General features: G+C 36.3%; 1 protein-coding gene across 4 annotated transcripts in view; it reads right to left on the minus strand.

Annotated features, from left to right (window-relative positions):
- Positions 1–23,208, minus strand: part of CDH18 (cadherin 18) — a 653,626-nt gene that overhangs the window by 47,337 nt on the left and 583,081 nt on the right. For all 4 annotated transcript variants that reach the window (XM_087930730.1, XM_087930731.1, XM_087930729.1 and 1 more), the window contains 2 exons: positions 13,844–14,031; positions 9,451–9,704 (listed from right to left, as the gene is read on the minus strand). In XM_087930730.1, coding sequence (XP_087786856.1) covers positions 9,451–9,704; positions 13,844–14,031 — 442 coding nt within the window. The remainder of the gene's footprint in view (positions 1–9,450; positions 9,705–13,843; positions 14,032–23,208) is intronic.

Here is a 23,208-nt window from a genome sequence, read left to right on the forward strand (position 1 = left end):
GTTTTGAACTTTCTTAAGGCAGCAGGAGCTATAAAGCTCTTCCAAAGAGGGGAGAGGGCAACCAACGATCTTCTGGGCAATGACATTAACCCTCTGGAGCACTTTCCTATCTGTCACTGTGCAATTGACAAACCATACAGAGTTGCAGTATGTTCAGATGCTCTCTTATGGTGCAGCGGTAGAAGGTCACCAGCAGTTTCTCATTCAGTTGTTGTTTTCTGAGAAGCCTCAGGTAGTATAATCTCTGCTGGGCCCTTTTGACCACGGTTGCAATGTGGGCACCCCAGGTCACGTCCTCTTTTAGGGTAACACCCAGAAACTCAAAACTGGCCACTTGCTCCACTCGGTCTCCATTGATAAGCAAGGGCTGGATGTCTGATCTGTTCCTTCTATAATCCACTATAAGCTCCTTGGTCTCCCTGCTCAAAAAGGAGACCCTGTATTATTTCAGACAAATGGCTGTCCAACCACTTCTTAAAAGCCTTCAGTGATGGAACAACCACAACTTCTGTTCCACTGGTTAATTGTTCTCACTGTTAGGAAATTTCTCCTTAGTTCTAGGGTTGCTTCTCTCCTTGATTTGTTTCCTTCCATTATTTCTTGTCTTGCCTTCTGTTGTTTTGGAAAATAGTTGCCTAATAATAAAAATAGCTGCCTAATGAGGCTTGAAAGGAAGGCAACACATAGCAAAGACGAGATATTTTCTGTGGAGTTAACAGAGCAGAATGTGGAAATAACAGGCAGCCCATAATAAAATCCCCTGTATTGTTATCAGACCCTACAATCCTGCAGAAAAATATCACAATTCACACTAGTTTTGTAATTCCTATGTATTATTTTAGAGGGTATATAGCCTATAACCTTTCTTTAACTGGAACTCTTTTGTATTCTTTTGTTTGGGAGCTCAGTGATCACTGTAGTTATGCATGGCAATTAAATTTACTTGATTGCATTTATCTCCAAATGATGGGGTTCCTGAAGAGGACATTTTCCCCACAACAGAATGTCATAATTGCCAGTATATGCATAACTTAACACAAGAGAATTGTAACCAAAAATATGACAACTAATTTACAATCATTAAAAGGGGACAGTTAAATATGTAATCCCATATTATACTCAAAGCCACATGTACATACACTAAAATAATTTAATAAAAACATGAACCACAAAATGTAACAATTAACAGATTCTTTGCCTGAATAAGGGATATTTTTCAGTAATGTCCAAGCTACTTTCACTAGATGTAAATATGTTTGAAAACCTTTTTAAATACATTCCAATTGGCAACCTAGGAACAAACTTTGAAAATTCCTTAGTTATGAAGGAATGGAAGATAAAGAAGACACTCTACTGGAATAGCTAGGTTATGGACACTGAGTCAAGGAATACTGAACAATTCTGATATTGTGGGAATCACATAAAGGAGTTTAAATGGGTGTGAGAAAATGCAGCCCACTTCAGAAATATGGGCAATGGGAAGGAAATGTTTCAAAGATACTCTAATTTAATTTATTTGCTATGAGACTTGAAACATATTTTTACAATTTTCAATATTCTGCTTTTACACCTGACCTTCTGAAATATGTGTGGTTCTTACTTCCTGACAATGTCAGATTCATGGAGCTGGTCTCTGAAGATAGGTGTGTGTCTGGGGGAGATGGGGGTGGAGAAAGAAAGGGAAGAATATTCACGTTTAAAGATATCTGTTTTGTCTGTGTTGAGTCTCTATACTGGTGTGTACTGTAGGCTCTTATGCAGTGAGGTCAGTTAGAAAATCCAACATACCATAGTTTCCCAAAAACTGTCAACAATTTTAGTGCTGGATTGATACTTCTGAAAGTTATCTGCATGAATATGATACTAAATATGATACTAAAATTCTGCTGTGGTTAGTCGGCAGCAAGTGAGGATGGATGAGGAGAGCGAGGACTCAGATGAGGGGCCAGGACCATTAGGGAGTGAATTGCTGCCTTCAGAGATTGTGGGGGCTGACAGCAGCGATGAGGAGGTTCTCGAGAAGCCTGTGCCAAGTGCACATGCACACATGATTGCTCGCAGGAAAGAGCAGCTACAACAGCATGGGCGACTCGGGAGTACTGCTGCAAGGTAATGGCCCCTCCTTCAAGAAAATAAAAGCCAGCTGTGAAACTAACATTCTTTGCAGAAGGGAAAGACATTTTGAAACTCCAGCCTTGTGGACATTCCAGTATCCTCAGTTTGTATTTGAACATTCTTGTATTGCAAATTATTTCTTGTCTGTTATCTTTTGGCAGTCTCGCACAGTTTGGCAAGACTTATGCTTATCGCAGCTCATTATTTTGCAGAAGCATTAAAAGGTTTCTGTTCCCTTTGGATTGTGTTTGATTTGTTGGAAAAGGGTGTGGGTCAGAACAAATTCAAATAACAAATCTAAGGAAAGGATGAAAAAATAATAATAACCTGGGGGCAGAACTGAGTCATACGAAACATTGATTATAAGGGGAAACTCATGATGAGGAATCTCTAATCACTATGGGGAAAAATGTTTTCCCCCCAAAGAAAAAAACAAAGATTCCCACCACATAGAAGGTGACAAGAAAGTCATTTTTTTTCTGACTGCAGGATATTTTAAAGTGTGGAACAGTCTGTCTGAAGTAAAAGGGTGGGCAGCCATTTGTCTGGGATTCTTGCTCTGGGCTGGGTGTTGATCTAGAATATTTCCAAGGTCACTTCTAATATTATGATTCTAGACCTAATCTATGTTTTATACATCTCCTATTATCCAACTTTTTACAAGTACTTTTCTGGTTTTATGAATCTAATGTATGTGGGGAATTTTGATTAACACACTCCTAAGTTGCTTTAGGAAAACTTATTAAAATTCCATGATGTGTAAAAACCATTAAACTTTGGATGGAGACTCAGGTTCTTGCCTACAACGGATCAGAGACCGCGATCATGCACGGCTTTGATCCGTACTTACCCTGTTGGAAGGGTCCTTAAAGGACCGGATCCATCTGACCCAACTCATAGGAGTGGGGAAAGAGGGGGAGACCAGCAGTTGGGTTGAGGGGAGCCGCATCTCCCCTCCCTGGCTTGGTAAACTCCCCTACAAGACAGGGAGAAACGGCAGTCTTTAATGGCTGCCCTGAAGACAGGAGGCTGCCAGGACAGAAGTTTTGTGCTGGAGAGTGAAAGTGCTGAGTGGCGTGTAACTGGATAAAAGACTTTGAACATTATTTTTGAAAACCCCAAAAAAGTGAAAAGAAGGAGCCTTCATTTGGAAAAGTAGTAGTGGCAAATGAGAAATAAGAGAAAAATAGAAGGTAAAGAAAAAACCAGAAATAAAAGAATTATATAGAATTAGAGACTAAATTTGGAACAACATACAGAATTGGGCATTAATCAGGCATTAGATAAAATGCTGGACTTATTTGGAATTGATAAAATGTAATAATACTACGGAAAAGTGATTTAAAATAAAAGAATTCTAAGAAGAAAGTGATATAGAGCACTACCTAAGGATAAAATACTTCCTTCTTTTATGTTTCTATGGCCACACCCACAGAACCGGTTGTTAAAAATTTGAATCCCACCCCTAGAGAGAGCGCAGTCTGGTTATTTGTGGTATTACCTGTTTCTGATTATGTCTGTCTGCCTGATTAGATTTGACAGCATTGGCACGAAGCAGAGCTCTATTAAACATCAGTTCCTTCACCAAGCAGTTCTTTGTAGATTGTTGTGTGTCTGTTTTCCTTCTCCTTGTTTGGAATTGTTTTACAAGCCAAGCTTTAAATTTACTGTCCTTTTATTCATTATATTTCAATATATTTTCTTCCATATACATTTTTGAGATATGCTCAATCTAGGAGCGTATATAAAATATAAAAACTATATTCATATTGTTGAATGGTTTAGAATGTAGCAGCCAAATAGTATGAGTTTAAAAAAATATGAATTCAACTTCAAATTGGGGATCATGATAATATCACTATAAGCGATAGTAGAAATATTCTACAGAATAGATTTTGGGATTTCTAGGATAATGTGGTCTGGCAACTATCCATAATATTTATATCATAACTTGATAAATGGCAACTGTGTGTACTATCTGGTAACAAACATTTTTTTTTACATTTGCAAGTTAAACTCTTCTTTGAATTCATAAAAATGTAATGTTGTTATAATAGATTCATGGTAATTATTCAGTTGTAATCTTGATAATACCAAGCACAAACAGTATGTTTTAATTAATATCAATATCTGCGTACCTATAAAAACACAATTAAATGTAGAAATGGATCTTTTTCATACTGTTAAAGAACTCACAACTATTTTATGATAAAAAGGATTAGGCTTCCAAGCATAAATCTAGAAGGATTTGAGTTCATTTTGCTTAAAGTGTTTATTCTAATCCTACCTTGAAATAATTTATCTTCAGAATTTCCCATTTAGAAAAAAGCAACATAATCTTTATTTTAGTTGAAACAAAGCAAAAGCAAAACTTATTCTTTCAGAAGTATTGTGTTTAGAAATTAACATCAATTCTATTATATTAGGTTAAACATACAATTTGTACATGTATTTGGAAAGAAGCTAGACTGAGTTCAGCAAGCCAGATTTCTTAGTAAGTGGATTTTGGATTGAAGCTTTAACTTTCATTGAAGGAGAATAAGTATTTCTGGAGAAGCAAAATGCAGATTCAAATATGGAAACTTAACACACTCTGTTTCCAAATTTTGCCTCATTGCAGAACTCCACACTGGAATGATTTCCTGATTTGTGGTATCATACTCCTTCATCTTAAGTGCTGTGATCCTTAACCACACAGAATGAATCTTTGGAGATTATGGCATTCATCATTTATAAGACTTTGTACCCTTATATATAATACAAGGTAGCATAATTTCCTGTAGTTTAATACTCTTCCACTGAAACTGGAAGGGAAGGTGGAGACAAAATGGATTTCAATCAACAATATGATTCTGGGCAAGAATGCCTCTCCTCCTGTAGTAAGATGATTTAGGTGGGATAAGTTACAGATTTGCATCATACACAAAGCTAAGCCATGTTTTACTTAACTATGTTAATTAAGGTAAGATTAACTGGATTGGGACGCCCTACGAAGCCAACATTAAATGACATTGTGATTTAGTGTAATTTGCCTTGGTGCTCTCTGAGGTTGGTTGTTTGTTTGCAGGCATTTCATTACATAGCCAGGTAACATCATCAGTGCTAGTATGAGGTTTTCCCTGCCAGTGTTGGTGAGGGTGTAGTATTGTCCTTGGTAGTTTACTTATGGGGTATTTTTTCTGCTTGTTTGTCTGATGTCAATCTCTGCTTATCTTGGTGTTGTTTGTTGGAGAGGATCTGTTGTGGTTTTGTTCTGACCCAAACCCTTGTCCAATAAAACAAACACCAACCAAAGGGAACAGAAACCTTTTGATGATTCTTACAAATCCCCGGTTAAAAGGCTTTGATATTAACTTTGATAAGCACGAGCCTCGCCAAAATTGTGTGCGGTTGCCAAAAATAACAGATAAGATTACCTAGAAATATTTCACAACACAAAAATCTTCAAATACCAACTAAGATACCAATGTTCATGAGGCTCGAATTTCAAAACGTCTTTGCTTCCTGCAAAGAATGTCTGATTCACAGCTGGCTTTTATCTTCTTGAACAAGGGACCATTACCTTGCAGCCTTACTCCCAAGGCCCCCCTGCTGCTGCAGCTGCTCTTTCCTGTGAGCAGACCTGCGCTCACACGCACTTGGCACAGGCTCCTCGGGAACCTCCTCATCACTGCTGCCAGCCCCCACAATCTCTGAAGGCAGCAGTTTACTCCCTAATGATCCTGGCCCCTTATCTGAGTCCTCGCTCTCCTCAGCTATCTGCACCTGCTGCTGGCTAACCACAACAGGACTTTTTATTTCCTTCTTAGCTTTTTTATTGTCTTTTTTGAATGGTGTGTAAATATGGATTATCTCTATGTCCATTTATAGTATATCAAATTTGTCTGAATGACAAGCTTCCAAAAATACCCCAGTTTTGTTAAAGTTGGCTTGCTCTAAGTTGAAAATGTTAAGCAGTTGAGTCTCTCCATACATTGTATCTTTAAGTTTTCAGTGTGTCTTATGACTGGTATTCATGGATGCACTCTGTTCATCTTCTGCCTGTCATAGCTACAGTCCTTCAACTGTAGGTTATTGCAATTTATCAGTTCAGCCACGGTTTTAGTTCTGCAACAATATTGCGAAATGTCATGTTCTGTTGTATACAAAGCAGCAGTTAAAAAAAATAAACTTTGTCAAATCAGACATGGGACTTTGGGATTCTAGGTACATGTAGTATAATGATCTTAAACCCTCTTCTTCTAAATATACACGTGGTCTTTAAGTATATAAATGATGCTTTCATTATAGCTGGTTTTATATTTCAGTACTTCAAACTGTTTCAATGCTTGAGTCAACAACACTACAAAATTGCTTTGTCACTGCTAATAAAACAAAAGTTCATAACACCCCCCCAGTAAAAATGTATAGTCCCCCCTTTGTAAAATAGTATTTTATATATTAAAAAAACACCCAGTTTATACTTGATTGGAATCATCCAGAATTGGTTATAAGGTAGGCAACTATACTGTATAAATCTTTTTAAATAAACATTGAATGAAAGTTTTCCCACAATATGCTAAACTATAGCTTAAGAAAACCACAATGGCTGGATTCATACATGCCATAAATCAAAACGAAACAAAACATCCCCATGAGATGAATAAACACCATCAAATAGTTCACTCCAACATGTTCTGCCTATAATTATCCAAGCATCCCAAGCAGAAATAATTTCTCCAGAGATCCTTTTACCCAAACATACTGAAACCTGGGAATCTTTTCACCAGTATAATATAGACTTCAATTTTACTAGAAATAGAATACTGAAAATACATATCCTCTGCACTGATAGTTTTATTCTGAGTGGGCCAAAAATACATGTATATCAGTCATTGGAGAAAATAGTGAAGTATTAACTTCATCAGACAATCTCAATGTTTGTATAAAGTTAAAAATAAAATGCTCCCCACAACCCCCAGCCTTGTCCAAATTGAACATGTTGCAATAGCTACATTATCAGTTTGAGAAGAAACTTTGAAAATGGATGGAAACAGGTTGGTAACCACTTGATAACCTTCATTTTGTGTTGTCCAAATTGTTACTTAAATACCAGTCCATAAATTTACATTATACAGTATGTTCTAATGTTAAATTGCTGGAAACTTTAAGGCACGTGTAAAAGTTTTTTTTTAAAAGTCTTAGACTTACTTTTAAATTAGGAATGATATAGTCAAGATTTCCATAGTTGGATCATAAGAAACACTTTATTTGGCCGAGTCCGTGACCCCACTCCAGAGATGGTATTCAGCAGATTCTGACCAGTTCTGGATAACTAGTAGTAGAAATTTTGAGTAATTCAGAGAACCAGCAAATACCACCTCTGACTGGCCCTGCTCCCATCTATTCTCTTGCTCCTGAGTCCCCACTGATTGGCTGGGTCCTTACTAAAGCCCTTACTGATAATAAATTAAATTTCAGTTTAAGTATATATAACATAGTTAAATGTTCATTTATGCAAGAACAATATGCAGAACCTTCACCTGATGCTTTAATCTTCCATCCATTTGCCAATGATACATGTTGTTTACTCGTGGACATCTTTACAAACCTTTTTCTATCTTTAGTAATGCACTGTGATGCTCCACTATCAACAACCCACAAATCATGCTTTACAGTTGAATTGCTAGACATAGCTAAACTAACATTCTTCTTAGCTTTCTGGTGTTTGCCAGTATTCTATCATTTTCTTTTCTTACAGAATCTAGCTATATGTTCCCTAGCCCCACAAGAAAAAACATTTCCTAACAGAATAGGCAGTTGAAGATAAATCCTCTTCTTATGGTTGTTCCTTTCTCAATTGGTTCCTATCCAGCCATCTTCTTGCTTCTTCTAACAACCTTCCAGTTATGTCAGTCAATGTCAGTTTATCTCTGGGCAGGACTTCCAGTGAAGATACATAGTCATCATAACTTTCATCCAATGAGGAAAGAATGGTATAAACTTGATGCAGCTCTGAAAATATCAGTTCTTTTTCATGTAGCTCCTGAAAAGTTCTTTTCATGAAGTTTAAATGAGCTAACATATCTCCACCTTTCCGAAGACGTGCTCTAAACATTTTATGTGTAAGATGTATATGTGCACCTACACTGTCACGAACATAAATCCTCTTCAAATTCTCCCAACACTTAGCAACAGACTCTTCTCCGCGAATATGGACTAGCTGCTGGTCACTCAGTGTTAGTCCAATTATGCAAAGAGCTCGTTTGTTGTTCTTTTTAAAGTCAGCAATCTTCTTGGCATCGTCCTCATTTTCTGGATCCCAAGCATTTACATCCGTGGGTCTTGAACAACATTCCATAACCCTTCTCTATGCAGAAGTAGACTGCACTTCATAGACCAGGAAACATAGTTTGTTCCATCCAACTGGGTTATCAGTGATAGACATGTTGAAGTGTCTTGTGACATCTTTACCAGGATAGTAACCCACAATTAAACAGTAAACAGCTGTCTGTATACAGTACTGTGTATTCACACTAACTCTCAGTTATCTGAGCCTGGTATGGCCTGGGCCCATAACCAGTGCTGAGGTAATTCCCCGTTAAGAGAATGAGCGCATACAGGGAGATGTATTTGAGAGAAGTGTTTGAATAATACACATACAGTACACAGATACACTGTACAGTAAATGTAGGTTTTTACTTCCAGAAACGTTTAAGCAAGGTCCAAAATAAGCAATCCAAAATCATTCACAGGTAAATCAGTCAGTTTTTTCAATCCAGAGATAATTCAATAACAAAGTCCAGTACAATAACAGACTTACATTAAATCCATGAATATCAATTAGAAGAAATGGAGCAACGGCAATACTTTCCAACAGAAGGAAATAGAGATACTCACTCAGACACACTCTGTTCTGAGACTAAGACTAAAACAATCCAAGTTTCTGGCTCCATCTTATGGCCGTTTCAAAAACCACACCTAATTACAGTTTTGCATTTTCTTAAAGATACAGTTTTAAAATGTTTATCCTGGTTTATATATTTCTAACCCAAATACCTGTTAGGTGACTTATATTCCTAACAGGTCTTCTTTTGTTGCCCTGCACAAGAGAGGGGAGCTGGAAAGCAGGTTAGTAGGGAGGGGAGGAAATGGTATTTTTCAGTAACCTTCCCCCAGGAATGGGGAGGGTATGGAGATTTTACAGTATCCTTCCCCTGCCATGCCCCACCAAGCCACGCCCACCAAGCCACACCATACCCACCAAGCCACACCCACACAACCGGTGGTAAAAAATATTTGAATCCCACCACTGCCTACTCCCACTGTTATGAAGAGCTGTTAATACTACCATACCTTACTAAGTTGTTAGTACTGTCTGGATCTTGTGCTGTTACTGTGCCCACAGTTGTTCCAATTTTTGCATTTTCATAAACCTCCATGATGTAGGATGGAAGAGTGAACAATGGTGCCTCATCCACATCTCCAACAACGATCTTCAACATAGTCACATCTTTAAAGGGTCCTAAATGTGAGAAGCGGAAATCGAGGTGGGTATTTGCTCCTTCTATGCTAAGAGTATAGGATTTCTTTTTTTCATAGTTGAGTGGCTGCGGGAAGAAAAAATAATGATGCATTACTATGGAGAGTTGCTTTTTAATTCTCAGTATAAAATGTATTTTTTCATTACCTTAAGTGCATTGCTATGTATGTTTATAGCTTCTGTGACATTTACAAAATGGTTCTAGCGGTAACAGCTCCCTTATTATAGTGGCAACTGCTCCCTAATTTGTACTAGATTTATAGTACTTTTTGTTAATACTTCTTTTAGTTTAAAAAATTCCAGTTCCTTTTTGTGAAATTGTTGAACAAAATACTTCAGTTGTATTTGAATCCATTTAAGTCATTTTCTCTAAGAGCGCTTTTGTTCTGACAAACTTCCAGTCTATCCCTTTTTCAATAATACAGTATTAATCATCCTCAGGTAGCCTTCAGCTGCAAATGTTGGCTTGTATTATTGCATTGAAAAAAAGATATCTTTTTTCCACTTATGTGCTCTGTTAGACAGAGACATGAGGTGTGGTGGAAAGCAGAGCTCTGAGGTTTCTATGGGTTGAGCATTTAATTGGTAAATCTGGAAATGTGTTGCAGAAATATAGTAGAAACCTTCAAAGGAGTGTGAAAGATAGACAAAGTAGGAAATTATACCTGCCTTTTCTTGGAAATGAGTCTGAGTGAATCTTCAAAAAAAGATTAATATGTATAGCGCTTGGATACTGGCCCTAGCATCCCTAGGCACATAGTAGCCTGTAATATTTTTGCTTGAGTTGACAATCTTGAGATTCAATTAAAAAACCCCACTATTTATGGTTCTAATATCTCCTAGTAACCTTTTGTGTGTGTGTCTGTGTGTTAATCTCCCATGAGATTATCTTTTTTTCTGATCTCCAGTCCATATTTTCCTCATGGGCAACAAAATAATTATATAATATGTAAATTGCACAATAGTTTACATTATTTAATAATTTAAAGCAATGTTCCTTTGAACTAATTTTTAACAGATACAAAATTAATTAGAGCAAAGATGAGAGTGGATTATATTAAACCTATATCATGCCCAAAATCCCGGGTATGGATGAAAAGTCAAATATTTATGAGATTCTTGCCTCTATTTCTTATCAATATTTAGTAATAATGTTTATGACAGTTTGAGAGAACATCTATTTACATAATAACATTAGTATTATAAGAGTAAGCCTGAATTACATGTTCACATTCTCTTAACCATATGTCTACTTGATTTGGGTGAAACAATCCAGCCCAATTAAGTTATGCTTGATTTCTCATTAAGGGTCATTTGGGTCTTAATGTAATTCAGGACCAGTCATTTCTGGACTAGGTCATCATAGTATTGACACTGATTTTTAATATATTGCCATTTTGAATGGATTCTTGACTTTTTCTTAAACCATTTTTTTCAGTTATAAGAACCAACCAACCAACCAACCAATCAACAAACAAACCATGATGTGCTATGCTGTGCACACTATTCTGTCTGCCACCCAGATCCATTTGGAGTTTCATCAAAAAGTTTGTTAAATCTCCTAGGCTACCTTACATGGCTAGAGGTTCAGTGGGGAAATCCAGCAGTCATGTAAAGCTGATTGATTAAACAGCTCCTGCAATTAGCTTCTGAATAACATGAACATGGAAGGCTGAGGCATAAGTGTTCCCTACAAGGTCGATACTATGCAGAACTCATTTTGGATAAGGAAATAATGGATTTAATCAGGGAGGAGGGAAAAGACAATGTGGCTAATATATCTTCAGGGTGCTTTGCATATGAAACAGGAGTCGATGTGGTAATGCTCATTGAAAATTCAATTAAGTTACTTATGTTTATTTATTTATTTTATCTTCGCAAGGACCTATCTGGACAATAAGGCTGAAAAAAAAAGAAGGCAGAAGAGTGATTGTTACCTTAAATGCTGAAATTATCAATGTTTTTTTTTTCAGATCAAACATTAAAATATGGATAATGTCAGTGACCATTATTTATTACTTACTCCACCAGTCTAATGTTTTATGCAATTTCTTGAGGACCTGAAAAGCTTATATGCACTAAAAGATTTTCTCACTGACATTTTCATTTGCAGCTTATCATTACTTCCATAAACATACACAGTGGAATATTAGCTTAATGTCCTCCTGTGAAATAAATATTGGTAGGTATACAGGCTTGTATACTTAAAATATTCTTCACAGATAGAATATGAAATAGCTGGGTCTTGCCAAGTTATACATTCCTTAGGCATTAGAGGCTGAGTCCAAGATAGCTGAGGCCAAGAACCCAGCAAGTTAACATGCTGAAAGCCAGAGATTAAATCAATCCTAGTAGGCAGAAAATGAGGAGGAAGGGGAGGAGTTAGCATTAGGGTTCTGCTTCAAAACTCTGATTATAGAGGTTGAATAAGAGAAAGAAAAGCAAAAGATAGCATGCACAGCTCCATTCTATACCTACTTCATTTTTTTCTGAATGTCAACTGAATATTTAAGACCATAGTATTTGTGTGTAATGATGGATTGTCATCTTTAGATACAGGCATAAATGTAGCAATTTATATGAATTCCTTTTTCATGGGTGAATCACCATCTTTTTTTTTTGAAATTGTAGCAGAGATAATTATTTATGCCAGCAATAATTTTCATGAGTGTATGGGAGAGCAGCAGAGGTGGTATTCAGCAGGTTCTGACCAGTACCGGAGAACTGGTAGTGGAAATTTTGAGTAGTTTGGAGAACCGACAAATACCACCTCTGACTAGAGATTTTCCCCTGCCACGCCCACCAAACCACACCCACAAAATTGGTGGTAAAAATTTTTGAATCCCAGCAATGGAGAGCAGAACATCTGGATTAGGATCTAGGACAACTTGCTGTGGCCAATTTGCCACAGCCAACTTTCCATGGCCAACTCACCATGGGACAATTCATGTTGGAAATCTTAAAGTGAAAAATGTTATCCGTCATTATTTTCTAGAGTTTATTTCCATTTTTGTCAATGGAAATAAGGTTGAAGAAATAGTGGTGGATAATATTTATCATGTTGAGTTACCCCATATGGAATTGTCCCATGGCCAGTTGTCTTGCAGTGAGTGGGCCATGGCCAGTTGGCCATTGAGAGATAGCCACAGCAAACTGGCCACAGCGAGACAACCAGGGCAAGATGGCCACAGTGTGTGGAATATTACACATTTTATAAGCAATTTCTATTTAACTAATTAGATTTATATCCCATCTATTTTTCAATTGCTTAAGGTCACGTAGCTTTTTTCCATTATTCCTACTTTTGAACAACTGTTCTTGGGTTGAGAGAGAGAGAGAGAATGACTGGCCTCAAATAATCCAATGCACTCTCATGGTTGAGGATGGACTAGCCATACATACATACTTTTAGAATGAATTTTTCATATTTAAAGCAGTGCTCATCTATCTCTTCATTTCTATGGCAACCAAAGATGGCCTGAGCCTTCATGTATGTTTGATGAAATCTATCAACATCAATTGGGCCTAATGTCACAGAAAATGTATACATGGCATATCAGGTATGGCCACCCAAACTCTTCCATTTTATTGCCAATAATATGTGGTTTCTAATAACATGGAATATATTAAATATCTCCAAACAATCATATTAGCTACACAGCATTATTTTTAAATAGTGATTTATTTTTTACTACAGCACATTTCCTTCCCCCCACCCACACATTTCCATCTTCATGGTAGAATATGACCCCTGGCTTGCCATTCAAAGAAGAGTATAATCCTCATCTCAAGTAAAATAAAACAAAATAAAAAAATTGAGAGCCCTTGTTTTAAACAATGAATTGCCAAGTTAAATAGAAAGAAGTTGCTACTTTTTAAATTATGGTGAAACTGAATAGGATGGGATTATTTTGTCTGATCATGATTCATTTCCCACTGGTCCCTTTTGTATTTTCGCAATTGGTGCTGTCTCTCCACTGGAATATGGTTAGAGGAAAAATGATTTATAAAATAGAGTAAGATAAATTCCAGCATTGAACAGATTTTGAATTCAATTATGTTTCCTTTGAAATGGTACATTTCCTAACACACATGTCAGGAATAATTCTACATCCAAACAAACATCTTGTTAGGTCTTAATTTGTCAAGGATTCTAGGATCTTTAATATCTTTCACAAAGAAATCTTTTGCAATTATTTTGCTTACCTTCTTCAAGGAAATAATTCCTTCCCGTGTTTCTTTGTCAGTTGATATAGAAAATATTCCAGAACCATCCCCATTTATGATACTGTATTTCATGTCTGCATTTGACCCTATGTCTGCATCAGTGGCCTTGATTTTGCCTACAGCAGAACCAACCTGGGCTGATTCAGGAACATACAGCTGATAATGTTCTGAAAAATATAAAAATATAATGAGACAGTAATACAGTTTAAGAAGGATTTCAGCATCAGCATAGAAGGGATAAATTTGATGAAATACATGAAACATAAATTGTATCATCAATTTATAGTATCTGTTATAGACTGATTATAAAGATTGTAGGATACTGCTCCTTGGAAGAATAAAACAACAAAATAAAGAATTCCAACAAAACAAACAATTTACATGTATGTATGACTATACTATTGTCATGCATTCCACCTTTTATTTTTAACTGGGGATGAAGCAGTGTGTTTGGAAATGGGGTGACAGACTTTTTTTTTTTTAATAAAGTTTTATTTGGGTTTTCACACATACAAAATACAAGTAAAACATCTTTTTTGAAAATAGCATGTTCCCGGGTTGAACTTCTTTATACAGACACAAAACTCAATTTCATGCTCTTTTTTGTGTTCTATTCCATAGCTTATACTATTCTACATTTTCTATATAGTTTTTCCCCTCTTTAAATTTTCTAAATTTTATTTTGATTATCTCATCTCAATTCAAATCATTATATTTATACTTTTGTCCGTTCTGTTTCAGTTTCATATTATCTTTTCTCATTAAACAAATTTTCTCTTGTAGTTACTAATTGGAGTATGACACCTTTATATCTTTTAGTTACATCCATTCAACTCTTATTTAAACTTCAATATATACCTTAAGGTTATGACCTTCAATATAATACATAATACATAACTTCCAATCGAATTCTGCTTGGTACATTCTTATAATACACACTATATTCTTTAAAAAAAAAAAGATTATAAATATATGTAATTATAAACCCTCATTCCATTCCAATTCAGTTCTATCATTAATAATCATTAAAATCTTAACATCTTTAACACTTCTTTTCAATTAAATATCATACTTCCTTAAAGACACATATAATCTCCATAATTAATTTTTCCCTTATTTCTCTTCACGTATGTTTTGTAAATCATTAAATATTCATTTTGTTACATTTGTTTATTGACAAGCATTCCACTGAATTAGAATAGCTATTTTATCAAACATTTTAATCATACATTGTTTCATATTTTCTAAAATTATTTCTATTTCTAATATAACAATGCTATCTTATGTACCTTTGCAGAATCCCTTTTTCCATTAAATATTCACCCATTATCTCTAAAGAGGCCCTGTTTCTCTATATTTTATTTCTGTCCTTTATAACTTCTTTTCCTTTCTTTCTTCTCTCTCATCTTCTCCCTCCCCTTTTTACGCCCTTGTCTCTCCACCTCTAATTCTCTTTTCTGCATTTCCCTCTTCTGTTGCTTTCTGATTCCACACCTTTTTTCCACTCTATTTTGGGGGGAGTTGTTTTTCCCAATCTAAACTTTCCATTCTCTTTCCCCCCTTTCCTTTTCCCCCCCACCTAAGATTACTTGTTCATTAAAAATGGCTTCTTCTTTGTTGCAATCTTCTTGTTCTGCAGGCATTTCTTGTTGTTTCTCATAATTCCAAATCTGAAAACTGAAATATGAAGCTAAAAGAACCTCTCCCTTCTTGTGCATCTTCTTTGTACTTTGTAAGTTCCATTTTCAGTTCTTCTAAAAGTGGAGCCATTTTAAACAGTTTTAAACAACCACTCAATTGATTTTAGTCATTCAAATACAATAACTAAAAATCCAGAAGTCATCAAGTAATCCAAATAGTCCCAAGTTATTACTTCTTATTTCTTTTTCCACTTTCTCTTCCTGGGGTTTTTGTTGCGATATTTCAGTTAAAATGTATCTTTTGGAAGTCTTGTTGAGATTTTGCTGCAAGTTCTTTTTAATTCCAGGCACTCTCCTCCCTTCCAGATCCTGCTCTTTTATCCTCCTTCTCTCCTTTCCTGTTTTCAAAAGCCCTCAATTATCCAGAAATCTTCACTATCCCTTCGACTTTTTATTTTCTGCATTAAATGCCTATTAATGTCAAAGTGGATTTTTTTCCAATTTCTTGCTTAAGTCTCTTAGCTGTCAGTATAGGAAAAGGAGAAAAAAAACCCAAATCTTTTCCCTTTTCTCTCTCCTTCGCAGCTTAAAAATCTTCTTAGGGAACAATGTTATTGTTTTTTTTAATAGTTTCAATTCCAGGGTATCTTATTTGTTGCTTTTGCTGTTTGACCCAGTCAACCAAAACTTTCTCTTCTTATCTTCCTCCTGCACATTCTTTTCTGGTCGAGTTCTTCTTCGTGGTGGCCATTTCTGACCACCGCTGCAACCACCTTCGGGAAAGGGAGTAATGGCCAGCTGGGGAGGAGAGATGCGGCTCTCCTCAACCCTGCTGGCAGTCTCCCCCTTCTTCACCACCTCTATGGGGTGGCTTAGCCCTGAAACCAGCTGGCTCGGGGCACTCCAGTGGTGAGCACAGATCAAAGCCTCATAGGGACGAGGTTTCGGTCTGTCGCTGAAGAAGCTCAAACCGGAAGTGACAGACTTTTTTAAGTCCTACCCAATATATATATTCAGTCAATGAGAATTACCCACAGGTCTTTTACACCATCCAAATTAACAAAATACTATTGGTGTGTTCATCATGCCATGCCAAGATAAATAAATCACATTATAATTGAACATGATGGCCTTGTTCAGAAAGTATGCTAGGACAATGGCTACCTTCCCACACAAATCCTGTTAAACAACTCTGTAAATTACCAAAACATTATTTGTTTATACAAGTTGTAGAGTCAGAGGACTAGCAGAGTTAGATTACTTACTTACTCTAATTTATCCAAAACTACAGGACTGGTTACTAAAAGTTGCTACTTAAAAGAGTTAAAAAAACAATAGAAAATGTTGCTTGTTCCAATAATGTTCTCCGCGATCTATTTGTATATCAGTTACCAATAAATCTTGCTGAAATAAAATTTGTGCGGGGTACCAAAGCACAATGATCAAAAGGAAGTTAACTCTCAAAGAAAATAATATCAGGAAATTTCTTTTGTAAGAAGTACATCATTTCCAGAAAAAAAATGGTAGCGCCTCTAAAATCCCAAATTATTCTGCCCAAATATTGAAAGAGCATGCAAACCTTGCTAGAACTATGACACTGTGCAGCTAAAGCTCTTTTGGACACACTGTAGCCCTCACTTAATATCCTACTTTGAATGGGAATCCCACAAACATGAAATAAAATTGACAGACTTCTGCTGTGATTTCATCGCTGTAGAAGTTGAAATTCTAAAGTAATCTTTAAAAGCCACAAAGTCAGTGGCCATAACAGTTGTTCTTTTGACCAAATGCATAACTTTGTTGAGCGTGAAGAAGCACTGGCTTTCTTTGGGACTCATTTGTGTTATATTCTTAGAAGTCATGCTGTGTAATGCGACTCAGTAGTTTAAGTATAGTAAAATTTTAAATGAACAAAAAGGATCTGAGATCGTTTCTTTTGTTTCCCTGAATTGTTTGACTTTGGAACTGCAACAGCATCTACATCTTTGAAGCTATAGAGGAAAAAAAAAAAGAATACAACACTTTTGAGCTTGCATCGTTCTTGCCTCCCAAATGGCCAAGGAAACAAGGTTTGAAAATTTCACTGAGTTAAAAGCTAAGCAATTTAAAAACCCTGAATTGAGTTCTCCTCCCCCCACATTGATGTGTCTTGCAATTGTAAGAAACTTTACCATTCAAAACTTTACTGCACTGAAGCATATTATTTCTTAAGAGAACATTTGTGCATCCACCAGCTGACCTTAAGATGAAAAGAAACAAAAATGTACTTGCACTCTGGGGCTAAGAAAGCTGCAATTATGACTGCAGTGGGTATTACAATACAGTTGCAATTACCACTTGGCTATCTTGAGACATGTAGCCTGGAAGAATTTTTTTGTGGGGGATGGAAAGGTAAAATCAAACCATTATTTTAAAATTCAACAAGTTCAGAATCAATACTGTAAATCAAGAAGTAGGAGAAAAGGTTGTGAACCTATTTGTAATTAGCAAAATGTCCCCAGTTTCATTTATGATAAATACATCAAATTATTTCTTTTTGTGCATAACAATAGACACCAGATCTCTCTGGCAAATTGAAAGAAAAAAAAGGACAAGTACAAAAAATGGAAAGAAGGGCATATGACTATTCTAAGGTAGAATATCAGCAGATAGCCAGAATCTGCAAAGACGAAGTCAGGATAGCAAAGGCTCAGAACGAACAAAGACTTGCAACAAAAGTCAAAGATAATAAAAAAAAAGTTTCTTCCAACATATAAATAACAAGAAAAAAATCAAGGAAATGGTCGGCCCACTAAAGAGAGAAGATGGCAAGGAAGTAACAGGCAACAGAGAAAAAGCAGAACTGCTTAACTCATTCTTTGCATCAGTCTTCACACAAAAAGAAACTATAGCTCAACCCACCAACTGTAAAAGACAGACAAGAAATAAAAGTTAAAATAAGCAAAAAAAATAGTAAGAGAACATCTGTCTGATTTTGATGAAAACAAATCACCGGGGCCTGATGGATTATATCCCAGAGTTTTAAAGGAGCTGGCAGAACCACTGTGGTTCATCTCAGAACCACTGCACCATATCTTTCAAAAATCCTGGAGCACCAGAGAACTACCAGAGGACTGGAAAAGAGCTGATGTGGTTCCCATCTTCAAAAAAGGAAAAAAAAATCAGACCCAGGAAGCTATAGACCAATCAGCCTAACATCAATAGCCGGGAAGATATGGGAAAAGATAATAAAAAAACAGATCTAGAAACAAGTAAAGTAATAACTTTATTACTTTAAAGTTAAATCATGCCAAACCAATCTTATTTCATTCTTCAACACAGTGACTAAATTAGTAGACCAGCAAAATACTGTGGACATAATATATTTAGATTTCAGCAAGGCATTTGACAAAGTAGATCACAACCTACTTCTTAGTAAGCTAGAAAAAAGTGGAATAGATAGCACCACCACTAGATGGATTCGCAACTGGCTGGCAAATCGTACTCAACAAGTAGTACTTAATGGGTCTAAGTCTACATGGAGGGAAGTAAGCAGTGGGGTGCCACAAGGTTCTGTCTTAGGCCCAGTACTCTTCAATATCTTCATTAACGACTTAGATGAGGGAATAGAAGGGGAACTTACCAAATTTGCAGATGATATTAAGCTGGCAGGAATAGCTAACACCCAAGAAGATAGGCTTAAGATCCAGATGGATCTTGACAGACTAGAACACTGGGCCGTATCTAATAAAATGAAATTCAATATAGAGAAAAGTAAAGTCCTACACTTAGGCAAGAAAAACCAAAAGTACACATATAGACTGGGTGAAACCAGGCTCAACAGCAGTAACTGTGAGAGGGATCTTGGAGTCTTAGTGGACAACCAGTTAAATATAAGTCAGCAGTGTGCAGCAGCAGCCAAAAAAGCTGATGCAATCCTAAATTGTATTAACAGAGGGATAGAATCAAGATCAAGGGAAATACTAATATCACTCTATAAAGCCTTAGTAAGACCACACCTGGAGTACTGCTTCCAGTTTTGTTCACCACATTATAAAAAAGATGTTGAGACTCTAGAAAAAGTACAGAGAAGAGCAACCAGGATGATTAGGGGACTGGAGACTAAAACATACAATGAATGGTTGCAGGAACTGGGCTTGGCTAGTCTAGTAAAGAGAAGGACCAGGGGAGACATGATAGCAGTCTTCCAATATTTGAGGAGCTGCCACAGAGAAGAAGGGATCAAGCTATTTTCTAAAGCTCCTGTAGGCCAGACAAGGAATAATGGATGGAAACTAAACAAGGAGAGATTTAACCTGGAAATAAGGAGAAACTTTCTGATAGTGAGAACAATCAACCAATGAAACAGCTTGCCCTCGGAAGTTGTGGGAGCACCATCACTTGAGACTTTCAAGAAGAGATTGGACTGCCATTTGTCAGAAATGGTATAGGGTCTCCCGCTTGGGTGGGGGGTTGGACTAGATGACCTACAAGGTCCCTTCCAACTCTGTTTATCTGTTAAATCTGTTAAAACCTTTCACAAACTACCTCTTCATTCTAGAGTGCTACAAATCGATGCACATGCTGTTTGAAAATAGCTCTTTTTCTGCAATTTATAAGTAACTATGAATTGAATTTGTCTGATGTGATTTTTAATATGTCCCTCTATCTTCTAAGATGGTCAGTAGTTAATGATGATCAGTTTTTAATTGGTAAACAATATAGAAAGCTTTAAACAATTTTCTTTCTCTCCCCTCCCTCCCCCCCTCTCTCCTCCCTCTCTCTGTCTCATTCTAAAAATAGTAGACAAGTTTGGACTTTGTTTGTATTTAAAGCAGGCTGAGTTTCCTGTAAACCGTGAGCACTCAAACATGTTCAATAAGGACACACCCATCTGTTCTAAGAACCACACTTATTTTCTGTCAAGAGAAGATTGGGCAATTTATTCAATAATAGACAACAGAGGGAAAGATCAATGAAAAAAAAATGGATTCCCAATAATGTTTTTGCAACAATGGCAATTCCTTTCTTTCTTCTGGAAGTACATTTTGCTTTGGACATTTTTTCAGTTTGCATGTCATCTTCTTATAGAAATGTAATGTAGTGTTTAAGTGTTCGACTAGGACTGAAGAAGACTCAAGATGAAAATCTGCTCACTGTTTTTCCAATTTATACCTAAGGATGGTACTAACGTGCCCTAACATCTTTCTTCACTTTCCCACTATGCTGTCATCTTTGGACTGGATTAAGTAGCTCTTAGGTGCATCAGTTACAAAGCTGTTGATAGTATCTGGCAACAGCTGTGATGTGTATAAAAACTATTATGCTTGGTAATACAAAATCAAATCACCAGTACCAAGTGAGATCAGATAAGGGCTTTTTTCGCATTTTAGGATGATGAAGTCAATTCTTCTCTTCTCTAATTCTTATTAAGCCTTGCTTACCAACAATTTGTTCTTGTCTCCCTAAACAGCAGGATACAGCAAAGTGTGAACCATAAAGAAAACTACTTGCCAGACCTTGTAATAGCACAATACTGAAAACAGTGCAACTTTGAAATGATGAGAAGCCCTCCCTTATTATTTTCCACACAAAGTACAGAGGCAACAGGACATAAACATGTGTTGCTATATTAAAAAGGGAACAAGAGAAGGGAAATTCTAAAAAAAAAATTATGGTTCATTATGACTCATCTTGTTTTATGAAGTTATTATTTTTTTAATGATGTGACCAATATGGGAGGTGATTGTAAATGAACATAAAACTCTTGAGGAAGAGAAACAACACAGTTATTTTATTTTAATTTGCAGGGTTTCTGTGTGCACATTGCAATCTTTGAACATAAGGGACAATTTCTTTGAAAAACTGTCCTTTTCATGACAGGATCTTGTTTTCTTTAATAGGCGAATAAAATTTCTGTTCATTTTATGCAAATGTGATCATATTTCTTTAATTCATTCATCTTACAGGAGTTCAACCAAGGTTCTTGTCCATTTGATATCATGAACACAGGTTGGTGTAATGATTAAAGTGCTACACTTGAAACTTGAAGACTGTTTGGATACAAAAGCTTACTGGGTGAATTTGGGTCAGTGACTTTCTCATCACCCAGCCCATCTTACAAAGTTCTTGATCTTGTCGGGAAAATAAGAGGTGGGAATATTATGTATATTGCCTTGTAAAAACAAAGACAGGACAGAAAAATAATGAAGGAATGAGTGAGTGAGTGAGTATCATGCCATTGCTAGGAAATGGATGCCATATAAATATTAAATAAATGAGACTCTAATTCAGTATTGAAATGGACAAGAAATTGTATCCATATCTATAATTTCTATGAATTATATATTACACTACACTACACTACACTACACTACACTATACTACACTACACTACACTATATATAAAGGTCTGCATTCAGCCAGGTTGCCTGTTGGTTGATCATGGATCCAGGCTTCCATGGATACTTTGTATTAGCTATTTTTTATCACTAAAACAAGTAGAGACAGTTTGTTTCTCAAACAAAAGTCTTCTTGCCAGAGTCCCTCCTGATATTGAGTCAGGAACAGAAGTAGTAATCAGAGAGGACTGTGGTAAGAAGAAAGAAGAAAGTGGATACAGTAGAAGTAATGGCGGGCATTTTTGACTGTTGATAACCCATGGATTCAATAAAAATACAATGCTGGCTATTAAACCTGACTTGTATGGGGCAGTGCTTGTTCTGTAAAGGTTTGCATGCCCTGTCTTCTAGCTACAGAAGGTGGAGTTAACCTATTATTTACTTGTCCCTCTTTGTTAGGGGGGCCCTATTGCTGGGTATGGGTTTTGTCTAAATTTCAGGCAATAATAGACCTCATCCCAATTGGTTAATTCAGTGGATGAATTAGTATGGATAAGGTTTGTTGAGGTAATTCTCCGTTAGGAGAATGAGCGCATACAAGGAGATGTACTTGAGAGAAGTGCTTGAATAATACACACACAGCACACAGATACACTGTACAGTAAATGTAGGTTTATTTTACTTTCAATAAAAGTTTAAGCAAAGTTCAAAAATAAGCAGTCCAAAGTTATTCACAGGTAAGATCAGTCAGTTTTCAATCCAGGGATAATCCAGTAACAAAGTCCAGTGTCAAAAACAGTTCAATATCAGACTTACATCAAATCCAGGAATATCAGTCAATTAGGAAAAATGGAACGGCAATACTCTCCAACAGAAGGAAACAGAGACTGACTTACACTCTCTTCTGAGACTAAGACTAAGACAAACCAGGTTTCTGGGTCCATTTTATGGCCGTTTGAGAAACCACGCCTAATTACAGTTTTGCATTTTCTTAAAGATACAGTTTTAAAATGTCTATCCTAATTTATATATTGTCCAACCCAAATAGCTGTTAGGTGACTTACATTCCTAACAAGGTTCATACCTTCTTTTCAAAATGGACATAGTATTCACTGTTCTCAGCTTTTTGTATGTATGAGTGTGCCTGTGAATTTGAAAAATCTCATTTGTCTTTTAACAGATCTCTGATTTGGACATAGCTTTCTTTGCAATCTGTTTCCTGCAGTGCCATTTTTGAGGGCACATGAGTATTGGGAGGGGGAGAAACTTTAATCCATAAGGGAATGATAAATTGTGCTCTCAAATATTCTGTGCTGATGTAAGACATGGTAGATTCCTACCAAATACGTTATCATTTACATTGTGTACATCAATCCAGAAAGTA

The sequence above is a fragment of the Pseudonaja textilis genome, chromosome 3 (genome assembly GCF_049901715.1).
Source record: "Pseudonaja textilis isolate UNSWEBS1 chromosome 3, rPseTex1.2, whole genome shotgun sequence".
In the NCBI taxonomy this organism is placed as follows: domain Eukaryota; kingdom Metazoa; phylum Chordata; class Lepidosauria; order Squamata; family Elapidae; genus Pseudonaja; species Pseudonaja textilis.